This window comes from Tachypleus tridentatus, chromosome 8 (genome assembly GCF_004210375.1).
Source record: "Tachypleus tridentatus isolate NWPU-2018 chromosome 8, ASM421037v1, whole genome shotgun sequence".
NCBI lineage: Eukaryota > Metazoa > Arthropoda > Merostomata > Xiphosura > Limulidae > Tachypleus > Tachypleus tridentatus.
The window spans coordinates 125,144,189-125,162,284 of record NC_134832.1 but is presented as its reverse complement, the minus strand read 5'-3'; the positions used below and the strand labels follow the sequence as shown (position 1 = coordinate 125,162,284).

Genomic DNA, 18,096 nt, shown 5'->3' with positions numbered 1-18,096 from the left:
GGTTTTCCTTTCTTATGAAAAGATCATGTATCAACATTTCGGGACTTCAAATAACGTGTATAGATAAGATTCAAGACTGAGTCTTAAAATATTTTTGAACTCTTGAAAACATATGTGATAGCACTTTTTCTTTCTTAATACTTTATTTATATAAAATATTCTTCCTTTAATGTTAAACTGTTTATGAAACATAAAAGTTATTTTTGATATTTTGTATGTATCGCTTGGGAATATGCCGCGACAGCTGCGTCACCTATTGTTGCATTTTGTTTACTATCAAAATCTGCTATATTGTTTTTGTTTGTTTTGTTTTTGAATTTCGCACAAAGCTACTCGAGGGCTATCTGTGCTAACCGTCCCTAATTTAGCAGTGTAAAACTAGAGGGAAGGCAGCTAGTCATCACCACCCACCGCCAACTCTTGGGCTACTCTTTTACCAACGAATAGTGGGATTGACCGTCACATTATAACGCCCCCACGGCTGAAAGGGCGAGCATGTTTGGCGCGACGGGGATGCGAACCCGCGACCCTCAGATTGCGAGTCGTACGCCTTAACGCGCTCAGCCATGCCAGACCTGCTATATTGTTTACAAGTGCGTAAACAAAGAGAGAAGAAACACTGTTTTCAAAGAACTTTTCATGCTGGTGAAGAAGAGTGAACTCAAATATATTTCAATTAAACACTTTCAATTAATTTTCATATATTATGTTTCTTCGAAGGTAAGCACAAAGCTACACGATGAGCTATTTATGCTTTGCCCACCACAAGCTGGGAACTCTGTGCCTACTGTTAAAAGATAATAGAGAAGTTTCAGGTGGTTTGAAACTCTGTTGTCTTTTTTTTTTTTTATAAATGTGACAATTATGTCTGTTACGCTTATATTCTGATAACATTTGTTTTACAAATTAATATTTATTTAGAAGAATGACATGAGAACATACGAATATTTATTAGTGATTAAGCTGAAAACACACTCATTGTATATTTGATTGAATCTGTGATATTTTAATAATCATTACGAATGATGATATTGTAATAAAAGTATTCTTATACTAGGAGGTTTCAAGACTTTATCAATCACTCTGGAATAAATGATTTGTATTACCAATAATTATACTGTATTGATAATCGATTTATAGATTACAGAAACACTTACGAATCTTATTTTACATGGAAGTTTTTAATTAATTAATCTAGCCTAAGAAAAAATTAAGTACCTACTCAGAGGTTTTATCATGTTTATGATGTTACGTGTAATGTACCTGGTGTACCCTTCTACCACTTTCATTATTTTGTATACCTAGTGATATTTTATTATTATTCACCTTTAAATCTGGAAGAGTTTGCAGTTCGAGGAAAAGCCCATACTGATTCAATATCAGATTTAAATGCGTCATTTATCGTGACTCTTGAGTTATGCTGTTAGACGAGGGAGTTCTAGTTCTATGATGTCTAGCAGAAACAAACTTTTAAAGATTTCAGCTTCTGAATATGTTATATTAGAGTAACATTTCTAGACGTGCAACAAATAAAATACAAATACACAATTGTACAAATGAAGTAAATATTTACTCATACGAATAGGGAAAGAGGTTTTAGTGTGATATCTCACTATTCGGCATAAACATAGAAGAGAGAAAATCTCTTTTAGAAGAAAGAACATTTTGTGTTGTTAGACTCAACCACTTATTTGAGTAGAGCTTCGAAAGATGACAATAAGAAAAGGGAAAATAAAAATAAAAAACGTTTTAGCATTTATTGGGGAAAATGTAAACACTATGAAATTAGCCTAAATACTAGCTGGTCAAAAGTTTAAAAGTAGTCCTAAACAGGGTAGGAAATGCCCAACAAGAGGTCTCAGTAGTGAGTTGCACGGCCGTAATTGCGAATAACTTCAAACATTCACTTTGGCATAGTCGATATGAGCGTTTGCAGAAGGCTGGATGGAATGTTATTCCAAGTGGTGAAGATGGCTTCACGAAGATCATGCACTGTTTGGAATTCACGTCCATTTCTATAGACTTCCCTTGCCATCCACCCACAAACATTTTCAATAGGGTTCAGTTCGGGCGAACACGCTGGATGGTCCAAAAGAATCACGTTATTCGCCATAAAAAAGTCCTTTATCCTGCGGGCATTGTGGATTGCAACGTTGTCCTGCTAAAAGAGCCAGTTATTTTTACACAAGAGAGGGCCTTCAGTCAACAAGGATGCTCTCGCCAACATGCCAATGTAGCCAGTTGCTGTTTGACGTACCTGTATCACCTGTAGCTCCATTGTTTCATGAAAGGAGAAAGCACCCCAGATAATGATGGAACTTCCTCCACTGTGTCGTGTAGAAAATGTCTCCGGTGGGATATCTTTATCGTGCCAGTATCGTTGGAAGCCATCTGGACCAACCAGGTTAAATTTTTTCTCATCAGAGAACAAATCATTTTTCCACTTTTCAACGTCCCATGTTTGGTGTTTTTCAGCAAAGTTTAACCAAGCTGTTTCGTGGTGTGGAAGGAGGCGTGGCCTTTGATGACGTTTACGGTTTCTTAAGCCTTTCTCTTGTAGATGCTGTCTTATTGTTCTTGAGCTGCATTCTGCGTCCGTAAGGGCCTTAATCTGGTTCGACGATCGACTGGTGTCTTGCCGGACAACCCGTCAAATACTCTTGCTTAACGCAGGCAAAATTTTCTTGGGCCGACCACTCGAAATTCTCGTTCTGAATCCCTCAGGATCTGTGAAAAAATTTGCAACAGCAGTTTTACTACACCCAATCTCACCAGCGATGGCACGTTGAGAGAGACCTTGCTTTTGCAGCTCGACAATTCTGCCACGTTTAAACTCTGTCAACTTTTAACCTTTGCCATATTTTTACCCAACGTACCACAGGAGATGTTAGTTGGAGATGTTCACAACGCTAATACTTAAATACAAATGGTTAAATTTCGTTACGTGTTTACCAATTAACACTTCGTTTCAGTATGGTCTTGAACTTTTGACCAGCTAGTATTTAGGCTTATTTCATAGTGTTCACATTTTCCCTATTAAATGCTAAAACGTTTTTTATTTTTTTCCTTTTCTTATTTTCATCTTTCGAAGCTCTATTCAAATAAGTGGTTGAGTCTAACAACACAAAATACATATTTTTTTCTTGATGTTCATTGGCCTTAAGATTTAGGCCAGCAGTGTATCTTTTCTTCTCCACAAAGAGTGGGTACAAAGTTAAACTATTATAAAGCTCTGTAGTAATACGTACTTTTCACTGGTTTACTAGGAATATAATAACTATGCGCTGAAGAACTTTATGATTAAGAAAGTCTTCATATTTGCTGTCAGGGCCGGATTAATACACATGGCTTACAAGATCATAGCTTGGGGCTCCTCGCTTCATTTACGGTACTCGAAGAGTCTCTGCTGGTAAGCACATAGACTTGTATACACAATCTCGGTATATTGTAGATTAGATTGTCGTAATTAGCTTACGTTAATAATCATTCATAAAGCTAATCGTTAAAATAATCGGATCAACCACTTTTATATCAGACAATATACTCGTGTGGCGCCACGCCAAACATTCACCTTTACGTAGTATCATGATGTGTTATGAAGTGTTTAAAATAACTTGGTAATTAATACATCTTTCGCGTGTTTATATTTTTCTCTTTTTAGGTTTTATTCCCATTAATTGTTAGGTGTATGAATAAACGAGGTTGACATGGTCTGGCGAATACGGGGCTCAAATCGTAACCGTCAGGTCTCGAGTTGGAACCTTAGTTGTCGAAAATGCTCGTTCAATACTGTTGCTGACTGGGCCAGCCAAAACTTGAACGATAAAATCCGTGGCTTAAAAAATTAAACGCCAACCCCAACAATATTTGAGATTAAGGTTAAAACAGAGGATAATATGAATGAACGACAAACCAAGTTGCGCCTGGGAAAGAACACCAAGCCCGGCATGGCCAGGTGGATTAAGGCGTTCGACTCGTAATCTGAAGGTCGTGGATTCGAATCCCCGTCGCACCAAACATGCTTGCCCTTTCAGCCGTGGGGGCGTTATACATTGACGGTCAATCTCTCTATTCTTTGGTAAAAGTGTAGCCCAATATTTGGCGGTGGATGGTGATGACAAGCTGCCTTCCCTCTAGTCTTACACTTCTAAATTACAAACGGCTAGCGCAGATAGCCCTCGTGTAGCTTTGCGCGAAGTTCCAACAAACAAACAAACAAACGGAACACAAAAATGTTTTGTAAACTTGTTATACTTTCACTGATTTCAACGTAACTAATAAAGTTTCTGACGTTAAACATTTGGAAATAATCTGAAGATGAAGTTGGAGGCAAAACATCTGACAGAAAAATTGATACAAGTCAAAATGTGCTTCAAGTTTTATACGAGTATCATTAAGATTGGATGCAAATAAGTATGCCTAAAAGTACCATTTGATATCTGTCAACCAACAGTTGACAAAGGCTGTAATTGTTCAGTTCTTACTGCACTCTATACTCTCACACGTTGGTTTAACCAATCACAGAATCTAGAAAGTTTAAATTTTCCTTCAGCAACACGTGATTAATCTGTGAAACTGAGAGCAAGAACGATAAATGACAATTCTTTTAAAACCAGTAATATATTTTATTACTCTTGGGAAATTACACGCGTACACAAATTACATGATTCATGATAAGTGAAATTTCCTTCTGAAAGGAAATTGTTTCCTGCTCCTGCTCGTCTTGTAAATTCACTTCTGACATTCAATATAAAGAGTTGCGAGAGGTCATCGTTTTCTCCACAAACTGTATTGTGTTGAGACAGTGGGACAAGAGTTCAGTGACGTATTTGTGGCTCTTGAAATTACTTTAATCACTACATTTCTGGTGTGAAAGATATGCTCACGGCTGTGGAACACAATGAATGCAATCTGACTTTATTTATGACATCGTGAAGGTTTTTAAAATCCATTATCACCAAATTGGTCACGTGCATCAAAGCCCTGGAGAATAAATATACATTAACAAGCGTGGGAATGTCACGCATGAGATCACGAGGATACTCATATTAACAAAAGATAAACAAAATTTCTTATAGCAGTTTCGTCTTCAGAGAATATGCTATAACTGACTGTCTGTTTCAATTAAAGATATTATGGAAACCGTGAAATACATGTAGATTTTTAATCATAACGATTATAAAAGTCTTTTTACCCTACGTCGTTTTACTACGATTCACACACTAACTTGAACCACAATAGTAGTTCATAATAGGGATCGTCCAAAAAAGTTCACAAAAATTGTAATAGAACAAAGAGCAATAATCATCTTGTAAAAACATATTTCTTCTTTAAATAAATTCAAAACCTATCTCAACAATTAAGGTTTCTAAAATATTGATAATAGCGGAAAAGCTGATTTTTCTAATTGTTAGACAAAATTCATAACTCTTCTATTTGTTATTATTATTATTCATATTTAGTGTTGTGTTTAGGTTACTGCAGACGTTATAGTTGCGGGGGAGACTAATTACATATGCAACAGATTTTAAAGTTTTTATATAAGAAAGAAAATATGTTCAATATACATCTTTATATTCTGTTTTGTATTTTGTCTTTTATTTTTTTCACAATAATTGCATCTGTTGTCTCTTCTTCTTTGCAATGGCTTTTTTTTTTCTTGTTTTAATTCTGTAGCAAAATCCTGATGTAAAACGAATAGCAGTAGACGTGATTCTATATTTATACTCTTCTACGCATAGGCGTCCTAAGGGGTTAGAATGAGTTGACACTTACCACACCCAGAAAATAAGAAACAAAATTCTTTCTCCATTCATTCAGAATATGTATATGAACTGAATATTTTATCGACGGTCCAGGTCCACGTCGAGCAAATTAGTTTAATATTGGCACACTTTACTTAACTGGAATGCTAGCTATCTCTATTCTTGTTGCCCAGCGTGGCCAGGTGGTTAGGGCGCTCGACTCCCAATCTCAGGGTCGTGGGTTCGAATTCCAGTCACACCAAACATATCTGCCATTTCAGTCGTGGGAGCGTTATAATGTGACAGTCAAACCCATGTCGAAAAAAGTTTATATTTGAAATTAGACCTTCAACTAACATCAAAGTGAACAGAGTTGAAAAAATAAACAATTTCATTTTCTTTTCGTGGACGGCAAATAAACTCAAACTAGCCGTCCAACCTCAGAACACGTTTGAATAATAAAACATCAATTGTCAGCTTTACTGAAGCATCTGATTGACGTATCTCACTGCTGTGATTTATTACTGGTTCATTTCTTTCTTCTACTCGGCCCAATTTTATAACTGAAAAGTTACTAGAAAAATAAAAAATACTACTATGATCACGTCAAATTTACACATTGTTCACTGAAAACGTCCCACGCTCACTTACGTTTCTGGTTCAGTGTACCCGTGCACGTGGCCAATCAGTGTACATTTTGCGCCTAAAGTTGGCAGTCATGGTTGAAGCAAAATGGGAGTGGAGGTAGGGGAAGGGGGTCCATAGTCAGAAGGCTTTCTTTCTTTGGAGATCAGAAAAGGAACGGTGTTGCACGAGACTGCTCGTGCGTCCTGAAGGAGAACTTCCGTTATTCGTGTGTTCGGCCGTCGTTTCATTTCACAACAACAGGCAGTCACTTGCGACACGATGAAGAGGAATATTAGTGACAGGGGCTCCGACACTGACGATGCCTTTGCTGTGGGTGACACCAAAGGGTATATTTTGGTTTTGTTTTACACGGCATTTAAACCATTCCTAGCTGTATCTAACATGTGTCATTAGATAAGTTTTTAAGTATTATTATACAGACAAATGTTCAAAGATAATTCCCTCTCAGTGATTTCCATACGTGTAAAATTAACCAAGTTGATCCTTTGTTCTCTCTCCTACGTAGGAGTCACAGTAACAACGAGTGCCAGTTTGTTAATCGCAAGAAAAGGCGAGGAGTAAGTGAATTTAATATTTTTACTGCTGAATAATAGTATGAGATTTATTGAACACAAAACTTTATAAGTAAAACAGTGTTCAGCATAAAAACATGGCCCAGCATGGCCAGGTGGTTAAGGCACTTGACTCGTAATCTAAGAGTCGCGGGTTTGAATCCCCGTCACACCAAACATGCTCGCCCTTTCAGCCGTAAGGGATTATAATGTGATGGTGAATCCCTCTATTCATTGGTAAAAGAGTAGCCCAAGAGTTGGTGGTGGGTGGTGATGACTAGCTGTCTTCCATTTAGTCTTGCACAACAAAATTAGAGACGGCTAGCGCAGATAGCCCTGTGTAGCTTTGCGCGAAATTCAAAACAATTAGCATAAAAACAGCAGCAAGGAAACATGTTAATTATTTTTAGCAAAGTTTCTATAGATTTTTCCACAAGAACTAAAAATGTAAGATTGTAGGTTTCTATCATATTCTCAAATATCTGACTTAAAGTTCATGTTTATTTTTCTGGAACACTCGCCTAAAATTGAAAACGGTTAAAGAATTTCTGTCGATTATATATGAACAACTGACAATATTATAATTTACGATATTCCGTGATATCGTTATGAAACTACCAGTTGAGAAAAACCATATAAATTGAGATAAGTTTGAAGGTACATTGTTTAACTACTTACAATAAAGGCTTATTGTTCTATTCAGTTTTAGATCAGATTCATTCCATTTCAAGTTGTCATACACTCGGTGATTTTTTTATTATTATTATTTACACATCATGTAAACGTTATGTATAAACTAATACTTGTTAGGTTCTAACCAACGAACAGGAAGCACGTTTCTGAACCGTAGATCTCAAACTTCTGTGGAATTTATGCTTTCAACAAAACACTCAAATCAATATTAAACAGTTTCGAACTTGGAATTAGAACTGTCCACAATAAACTTATACAAGCTTAAAAGAAAATGGATTTGACTATTAATATTTTTTGTTTTCTTTTTGTTGTTCTCCATTTCGTAAAGGATTTGTCGAAGAGATAAAATACAAACAACAATCACGAAACCTAATTGTTCATTCGGTTCACCACTTGTCACTGTGTTGTATCTGTTTGGGGAAATTTTTTTTATTTGTTTTCTTGTGTTGAATTTCGCGCAAAGCTACACGAAGGCTATCTGCGCCAAACGGCCCTAATATACCAGTGTAAGACTAGAGGGAAGACAGCTAGTCATCATCACCCACCGCCAATTTTTGGGCTACTCTTTTACCAACGAATAGTAGGATCGACCGTAACATTATAAAGCCCCCACGGCTGAATAGGGAAGCATGTTTGATGTGACGCGGATTCGAACCCGCGATCCTCAGATTACGAGTCAAGCGCCCTAATCACCTGGCCATGCCGGGCCCTTATTCAGCGGCTTATTGCTTTAGTATAAGTGGTGAAACGTTGTCTGAAATCAACAAGTTTATCATAATCTGAAACTAAAGGTCTTTTCAGTTGTCAACTTACTCACAAAATGTCTAAATCCCTCGGGTATAATTCAACATATTTCTTTAAAACTTGAGCCGATGAATCTCCCTGTGACATTTTAAAGTGTGCTTGTTTTACTTATATTAATGTATATATCTAACTTTTCTAGCCACCAATCTTTATTATCACTGTTCTTAATCTATTCAGGTTATTGAAAAGAAGCGTCGTGATCGAATCAACAACTGTCTGTTTGAACTACGACGTCTCGTTCCCACCGCTTTCGAAAGGCAGGTAATGAGAAAAACGTTTAAAATTATACGCAATATTGGACAATTTTAAAACATAGTGTAGGCTCAAACTAAGTGATCTTTTTAACGTCAACAATTAAATTGTTATTATTTTGCTTTGTGTACTTCTAATATTCAGTTAATAATAAGAATAAAACTCTTCGTAGTGACCTAATCATCACCAGAAAAACAGGAACATCTGATGAGAAAATGTATTTTTACTTTCACACAGTTCTTGTACCACTATAGTAACCATGGTGAAGCCACAATGTTGAAACTGTGGCTAAAATAAAACGTTTTTTTTTTTTATTATATGGAGAGTATAAAAAAGGTCATTTCATTTCTAGCTTTATTGCCAGAATGTCTAATTTCCTCAGGTAGGCACTAAAAATTCCTAAAAATAATCTAATGATCAATGATTTTACTAAAAGGTAAGCGTATGAAACTACTAATTAAGTTCCCGTTTCTCTACGTAATATTTTATGAGACTGAACATGAAAAATGAGTTGTTTTTCTATTAAATTTAGTTTAGATAAAAAATATCATAATTAGCTGTGTCAAATAATAAGTGAGAATACACATATACCCTACACAACATTACTCACGACTTATCTACTGAAGTTCTTCCGTTTTCTTCTTGAAGCACTCAAAAATGAGATTTTTAAATCTTAACGTTCGAAGTTTACGTTTTTTTCGTGAAAGCTTTTCACTTGCAATGTTTGTACATGTCATAATCTTAGTTTTGTTAGTTCTGAGTTCTTGCAGGTTCAAACTTCTCAACTACTTTTCCGTTTACATTGAAAAAGATATTATGCGATTTGTTGCAATTATCGTTAGAATGTTTCTAATTGAAAAAAACGATATAGCGTTGGACTTGAGACAGTAACAAAGTTTGTATGTATAGTTTCGTGTTTTTATTCTACGAGTTTTCTTTACTTACTTACATTACCAGTTCTTTCGGCACTAATCTTAACTAACATTATTAACCAAGTGAGACTATGTATATAAACGATACTGAAATTAGTTAATTTTTATATAGTATACAAAGCCGATTCAAACGGTTTGTTTTTATGCAGTGCTTACTTTATTTTTGTATAATGTATAAAGCGGATTCAAATCTTTTGCAGGGGTCAGCAAAACTTGAGAAGGCAGAGATTTTGGAAATGACAGTAGAACATATGAAGCTGTTAAATGTCAAAGGTAAAAAAAATATAGTTGATTATAAAGTTTCCATCATTTATTTATTCGTATTGCGAAAAAAGTTATGTAATGCCTGTACAACATTTGTGTTCAGTATTTCAAAATGTTGTATGGCGACTGTATGTGTATGTATATACAACAGATTACCGTCTAAAACTATTGCACGTTCTTTAATAAACACTTAGCAGTAAACACCATGTTACTACACTTGAATTCTCCGTACCTGTGAATTACTTCTATTTTAGTAAGTCTGTACGATTAGCTTTATCACAAGTCTTGAATTTACTCAGCAGTCTAAGTCATTCTTGATGCCCTGGTTAAAAAAATATATAAATTTTGTGCTCTTCCCTACAAAATCATATGCATGGGAAGAGAGAAGGTTCATAGAGTGAGATTTTTCTTACTGACTTTGTTTTAACTCAGGAAGGTGTGTAAAAGTTATAGTCGCACTGATTGTCCAATCATCAGCCATTGGTAAAGCTAATTTTAGTTTGTTCTTATGTTTGATGCTAAGTTATTGCTAAGCCTCAATCTTGACCTAGTTAGTGGCTGATCTATGAGGCAATTCAATTTACAGTATTTATATATGTGAGAGCACTAGTAGAGTGTACAAGTCTTCCATTAGACAGACCTACGTTATGTAGGAATTTTAGTACTGGCTTATGGTGTTTATAATTTTGACTCGTGATGAACATCTGGAAAAGCTAGAGAAGTTCGTTCTCTAACACTCTTTAGAAGCTTTGGAAACCGCAGTTCTATGATATTTAGTTTCAAGGAGAGAATATTTTGTTTTTGTTTCAACACTGGTGGCTGTCCCAGCGAAACTACAAGTTTTTGAGACTACTGAAACCCGGTAATAAGACTTAATTAACGGAATCTCTTGCAGATTACTAACTCCCCTTCCCACTTTTTTCTTGACGTTGGCGATAATTTCACACCTTCCCCTAACAACAAGGTCAAGTTACACTGGAATAATAAGAAAATCAAAAGTGCCATTATCAACTCAGTCGTTTTACGTCTGTAGGAGTTTGGTGGGTAAGTTTCGAAACAGTGGCGTGTTCTCATGACTTGGGCACGCCACATCCATCGTTATTTCAATTGTTAACGTTCACGAAAGAAAATAATGTTAGGCTATTGTTCAGTGGGCTGTTGTTACTCTTGTCGAACCAAGAAGCTCCCTTGTTCTCATGGTAACGCTCGAGCTCTTTGCTTCCTACGCACCTTTAGAATTGACGACAGAAAAAGTACCTCAAAAACATATTTTCGCCTAAGTGAAAACTAACCAGATGAGTTTTGAAGGTTTTGTTGATATTCCAAACTGTCATTTTCCTACCAGAAACAATGCAGTGTGAATGTTCCTGAAGTCATGCTTCTTTCGTCGAAGCAGGCAGGTGCACAAACAATTGGTGTGATACGTGAAGTTAGGCCTGTTTTTTGGCCTCACATGTGTATTTCCACGTAACTCTCGGGTGTGGGAACGAGGCTATCAGTGTGCCAGGAAGTCGTACGGACAAATAGTCGACTTAGTTTTACTGTTCGGAGAATTATTTTTATGCCCATGTTTCGTAACATGTTCTGCCAAGTTACATATCAGTTCTCGAACTGTACACATAATACGTTTTACTTGCCCGGCAGAAAAAAACAACAACATACCAAAACCACTGGATAAAGTGCTTTATTTGTATTACATCTAATCCAACTATCAGTAACTATTTTTCTAGCTGTAATTTTACACTTTCAATCTTGCGTGTGATGTCTCCGCGAATGATTATCAAATTACTTCAGCTGTTCTTGTCGTGTGTGTATTCACCTTCACACCAAAATAAAGGTTAGAAAGATACGGGATACTCGGTTTCACAGTAAACAAAGAGCATGATAACACATAACTTTTATTTCTTCTATGATTCTGGTCTCTGTTAATCAAGGTTTACGCAAGCGCGGCAAAAGAAATGATATTTTGATATTATATTAATCAACACATCCCGCTTATTGGTGTGGGTCATTTTACTTTTGCATCATTTATTATATTGCATAGCATGAAACAAGTTAATCAAATCGATCTCCGTGGGTTAAATATTATCTAAACATTAATATAAGGCATCACCACAACTCATTTCTATATAACACACGCTGTTATAAGCTCTCCAGAAAATCAAAAAAATACTTAATAAACGTCGTTTGTTTGTTTTGTTTCAAACACGTTTTTTTCATCTACAGTATGCGTCAGTTTCATTTTTTTCTTTGAAATAAAACCAGTGAATACAATTTCGGATTATTATTAAATTAACTGAAAGAGTTTTTTTTTATTCTGTCACTTGAGGTCGTGCAGAAAGCAGTGGATTTAGTTAGCAACCCCGAAGTAGAGTTTATATTACAGTATGAGCCATCAGTAGAGTTTTCTAAACTGCTGTTATTTTCCAAACTCACGCAACTGGTAAAATTTAAATGCAAATCTTACTAAAAGGTTATCATTTGTAATTCGGAGCATTGAATAATAAACAACGTTGTGAAACAATATAAGCAGATGAGGCCAACCAAAACACGCTTCAGGTTTAGTGTCAGAAAAAAATCTTGAAATATAAATAACACGATACACCGTTTTGAATAGTCATATAATAATTTGAACAAAGGCCATAAACTGCAATAGTGTATAATTGTGGTTATACGACCTAGGAGGTCAAGTGCCCACTGGACTTCTCTCTCTAATAAACAACGGATTGAGAAACTGTTGTCAAAGTTGATTTGTTCACATAGACTGATTCCTACAAATAAATGAACGGACGGAGACAGCTCAAGTACGTATGTTCTGAGCGTTTGGATCCAGATGTAAGGTATTGAAGAGGCGTCATTATGGACTGGACTGTATTTTGGTGTCATACGGACTTGTTAAAGTCATCAATAAATCTAGAATAAAAATAAGTAAGAAGAAGAACCGCCTATGAAATTAAGCCTTTCATAAGGTACAGAACTGCACCGATGACTGGACTTCAAGATATGTTCGAGACTGATTTACCTGGATTTAAGGATTTCTGAACAATTCTCGGAACAAGAATTTGACATCTCTCTTCCCACTCAAGCATCGCTGAAGAAAAGAGAGACGTTCTTATTGATGAATGGGGCGATGTTCACGTAAAAACTATTCATCATCTTGTTACTTCATAAACGAGCCAAATTGGCGTAGCTCTGAGACCTCACCACAGTCCATCATTTCTTTATCCAAACAGTATGGTTTGCATATATATATATGTACATGCAGTTTGTTTGTTTCATTGTTCTTACTTATTAAATTATAAAAAATTAAAGTCAGCAACAGTTATTGTTAGTTTCTGAATTAAAGCCCATCAAGCGTTTTTTTTACATCCATTTTACCAAATATTCACACACACACACGTCCACATGCATACATACATACATTTATAGAGTTAAAAGATTTCAACATGCACATAAAGGTTTAACAAGATATAAGTGTGAAAACTAAGATCCCATGACTGATATAGATACAGATCCTTCGCAAATTATCAAATCCCATGTCTTCTTGAAATCACATTTACACTGTTTCTTGCCAATCATACATCTATCCAAAGATTAATCATCTCCAGACTTACCATAACTTCAGTTTGGGTCAGCCACTGATTAATATGAACGTAAAATAACATACTTTTGTATATGTTGCTAATGCTGTATATTCTTTTGGCATATAATCTGACAGGCAGCTTTGTTACCTTGTACATGTTATTTAGGTATTTTTCTTATCTTTTACCTGGTATGTTCATTAATAAGTATATAGATAGCTATGCACTATATTTAAAATCTTAGTGTTAGACACCATTTGTTTCGAGAAAGTGGTGTGTGGTTTGTCAGTTTACTGTAAAACGTATGTTCATTCACTTGTTCTGCATTTTTCAGGATTTGGTCAATTGTCTCAGAAGAGCCATGGGATGTTTTTGAATTATCACAGCGCTGGGTTTCTAGAGTGTGCCACTGAAGTTACACGCTACCTGATGACGATGGAAGGCTTAGATGTTCAAGATTCATTGCGACTGCGCCTCATGAGCCACCTTCAGTGTTATTCAGCACAGAGAGGTCTAGCAGTTGCTCGCTGGTGTTCTTCATCTCCTTTATCATCATTACTTTCTTCTACACCTCAGAACCTTTCTCGAAGAGCAGTCCACCCTACTAATCATAGTGTACAAGTATCGTCCCCTCACAACTTGAAAGCAGTGTCTGGAACTTTGTACCCGTATCATAATTCAAATTTTGCCCATTCTCTTTCGTAAAGCACGATGCCATCGTATCTTCTTTCGCCACATCCGAAACAACAGGTACCAGTAATCTCCAAAGCTTCCATGGAGTCTTCTATTGGTTCTAGCAATAGTCCTAAGTTGTCATCTTTTCCTCAGCTTTCTTTAATCCAGTTGCCTGAGACAACAGGGGTTCATCAAGTGGTTAAGTGGATCTCCTTCCACAAAAATTTACAATCCTTGGGGTGCTGATCTACATTACTAATTAAAGTACAATTCTAAATGAATATGTGAACGAGAGTAAATCTGCACCATAATTCATGCCAAATATTCTCCAACTGAGTGGATACGAAACTTCTTTCTAGTATTCCAATACTGAGTGAACTATGAAAACTTTGTAAAAGTTTGCAAAAAATTCTCTCTGTAAATACAAAAAAACTGTTACTATTTTTTACAGCAAATTCAAATATTTTTAGAGATCAAGCGAAATGAACTGTCTTCACAAATATATTATTCTATAGCTGATCTATTAACGCTGTCTCAGACAAATTAATGTTTTACTTTGTTTGTTCATGTACATTATATTGCACAATATATGTTACTTGTTTTTATTTCTTATCGATTCATTATTTATTTTTGCAACACCTATTAACAGGAATATTGATATATATCCTACAGTTCTATGTGTTCTAAAACACATTTAATAATAAACATCACAATCTAGTCTAAGTAATTATTAGTCTAGAATATATTCTTATTTCATTTAAAGTTGAAAAAATGTTTTATTTTTGAAAGTTTTATCTAATATTTGTTAGATATAATTCTGAAGAATTAAATATAATAACAGTTTCTTAAACAATATTACAAGATTGTCGATTATTGTTCCCCGTTGAGTAAACGATTAGTTTACAAACAACGCTAAAAATCTATTTTGTTAATCCACGGTATACAGATCGCCCATAGGCTTGGTTTATTTTGAATCTCGCACAAAGCTACACGAGGGCTACCTGCGCTAGCCGTTCCTACTTTTGCAGCATAAGATTAGAGGGAAGATAGGTAGTCATCCCCACACACCGCCAACTCTTGGACTACTCTTTTACCAAGGAATAGTGGGATTGAAAGGCTGAAAGGGCGAGCATCTTTAGAGTGATGAGAATTCAAACCCGCGACCCTCACATTAGGAGTCGAGTGCCTTAACCACCTGGCCATGTCTGGCCCGCAGATAGGCATTGTGTAGCTTTGCCTGAAGATAAATGAAACGGGAGGTACATGTATAACCGTATTCCAAATTTTACCACATTTAAATTGATTTGTAGTTTAATAGCAATCATTAGTACATTATTTGATTTTACACTTTGTATATTATTTATAAATCTGGCGATATGATACGATTACGAAAATATACTATGTAAAATAAAAAAAGGAGAGTTTGTTTGATTTTGAAATTCGCACAAAGCTACTCGAGGGCTATCTGCGTTAGCCGTCCCTAATTTAGAAGTGTAAGACTAGAGGGAAGGCAGCTAGTCATCACCACCCACCGCCAACTCTTGGGCTACTCTTTTACCAACGAATAGTGGGATTGACCATCACTTATAACGCCCCCACGGCTGAAAGGGCAAGCATGTTTGGCGCGACGGAAATGCGTTTTTTACAGTCGTCTGTTTCACTGCTGTGAGATATGTGACTAATACTGTCTTTAAATATGCTTGAATTAAAAGAGCATATGTTTAAGTAGTTTTGAAAATGATTACTTACAGAATTTTTATGTCAAGATTGAGCTTATTATTGTAAAGACAGGACGTCAGATAATCCACAATTTATTGTCGCGTATTTGCATGAAAAATTACGTTTTTAACTCATATGTTTCTAAAATAAGTTTGCTTGTTCTTGTAGTTACATGATCTGCATGCTGTAGGGAATTAAAAGTAATTACTGTTTGAACAACTTGTATGTGGGTTCAAACTACGTTTCATTTCCTCGTTTACTATAAACCCAAGTTTCATGTTAAATCTGTAGAAGGCTCGGCATGGCCAGGCAGTTAAGGCACTCGACTCCTAGTCCGAGAATCGCGGGTTCGTAATCCCCGTAACACCAAACATGATCGACCTTTCAACCATAAGGACATTATAGTGTAAAGATCAATCCCACTATTCGTTGGTAAAAGAGTAGCCTAAGAGTTAGCGGTGGGTGGCGATGACTAATTGCTTTTCCTATAGTCTTAAACTGCTAAATTAGGGACGGCTAGCGCAGATAGCCCTCGTGTAGCTTTGCGCGAAATTTACGCGCTTGCCATGCCGGGCTTGACAATTGATTTAAAAATTAAAACAGTGACTTTTCATGACAGTTATACACAAGTCTTTATTCCGCATTCAAAGGAACAGGCATGACCAGATGATTTAGGCGCTCGACTCGTAATCTGAGGCTTGCGGGTTCGAATCCCATTCACACCAAACATGCTTGCTCTTTCAGACGTGGAGACGTTATAATGTGACGGTCAATCCCACTATTTGTTGGTAAAAGAGTAGCCCAAGAGTTGACGGTGATGACTAGCTGCCTTTCCTCTAGTTTTACACTGCTAAATTAGGGACGGATAGCGCAGATAGCCCTTGAGCAGCTTTGCGCGAAATTAAAAAACAACAACAAAGCTTTGTACGAAGTTCAAAAACAAACAAACAATCAGCGGAGCATGTTGTTGACAGGTCATGACTGGTGGTACTGATCTCACAGTTGCGTTAGTTATATTCGTGTATTACTTATTTGAGGTCAAAACGAACTAGACAAACATATTCCAGTTATTTAGTAGTTGATATATATATATATATATATATATATACTATTAAGACTCTCTAATGGTACAGTAGTAAGCTGGTGGACTTTTAACGTTAAGAACCGAGTTTAGATACTTGTAGTGGGCACAGCAGAGATGATCCATTTTGTAGCTTTGTGCTTAACTATAAACGAATTTAATTTTAAAAAATTCCAACGCTACATTTACACCATATATTAGCGATAATGAGTGCTGTACAAAACTTTTGACCATATTATTTAACGTACATAAAGTTTAAAAATATTGCTCGTATACATAATTTTAGTTTAAAAATGAAAAAAAACAACAACAATTGTACCAACAAATAAAAGTAATGGGTTAAATTTGTAAACCGGTAATAAGGGTTTTCTATACGTGCAATACATGAAGCAATTCAAGTAATTAGAAAACAGTCACAATGAGATACAGAATTTATAGTCACTAGTTTGGGTTTGTTTGTTATTTCTGTTTCCGTACGAAATATCATACAAAATACTGAAAAAGTTAATAAGTTGTACAATGCTCTACTAATTAAGTATTTGAATCCTTCCTTCTTACATACAGAGCATTACACGTTGTTTTCATGTTACTAAACGATTTATGCTGTTTCAAATGTTTTTTGTTACTCCACAAAATTTGGTCGCCTATTGATATCATTTTTTACATAAGCCTTAATAATATTGTTATCTGATCAATGTGTCGTCCAAGCTATGGCTGTAAGTTTCCTTTCGGCGTCTTTATTGTCATATTTTGTTTTACCACTTTTGCTGTGTGCATGGTATCATTGTTTTGCTAGAAAATGAATCCTCGTCTGAAAAGTAATTTTTCCTGAAGGAATAGTGATAGATCAGAATTTGCCTGTACTTGTCTTCAGTCATGGTGCCATCAATTTTGTGTATAAATCAACGACACTGTACGCAAAGATGTAGCCCCAAATGTGTGTTAATTCCTCATTATGTTTCAATGTAAATATTGTACTTTGACCTTGATACCATTTGAATAAACTGTTGTTGATTATTGACGAACAGTTCAAATTTTGATTCATCAATGAAACTCACACATCTACAAGTTTGTTTTTTTTCTATTTAACTGTTTGTGAGTCGATGTTTATTTTAACCTCTTGGCTCAGTTAACTCAATCATCAGCGAGTTT

The 18,096-nt window shown here is 35.7% G+C and overlaps 1 protein-coding gene across 1 annotated transcript; it reads left to right on the top strand.

Annotated features, from left to right (window-relative positions):
- The first annotated feature begins 6,512 nt into the window (after window positions 1-6,512).
- Window positions 6,513-17,965, top strand: LOC143223425 (hairy/enhancer-of-split related with YRPW motif protein-like). The gene is made up of 5 exons (XM_076451381.1): window positions 6,513-6,718; window positions 6,898-6,949; window positions 8,618-8,701; window positions 9,825-9,897; window positions 13,804-17,965. The coding sequence occupies exons 1-5, from the start codon at window positions 6,651-6,653 to the stop codon at window positions 14,172-14,174; spliced, it is 648 nt and encodes a 215-aa protein (XP_076307496.1). The 5' UTR covers window positions 6,513-6,650; the 3' UTR covers window positions 14,175-17,965.
- The last annotated feature ends 131 nt before the right edge of the window (window positions 17,966-18,096 follow it).

Excerpts from the sequence above, each read along its gene's own strand:
- LOC143223425 (XM_076451381.1), top strand. The coding sequence starts at position 6,651 with ATGAAGAGGAATATTAGTGACAGGGGCTCCGACACTGACGATGCCTTT. Across the intron at positions 6,719-6,897 it reads GCTGTGGGTGACACCAAAGG|GAGTCACAGTAACAACGAGT; the intron begins GTATATTTTGGT and ends TCTCCTACGTAG. Across the intron at positions 6,950-8,617 it reads ATCGCAAGAAAAGGCGAGGA|GTTATTGAAAAGAAGCGTCG; the intron begins GTAAGTGAATTT and ends TAATCTATTCAG.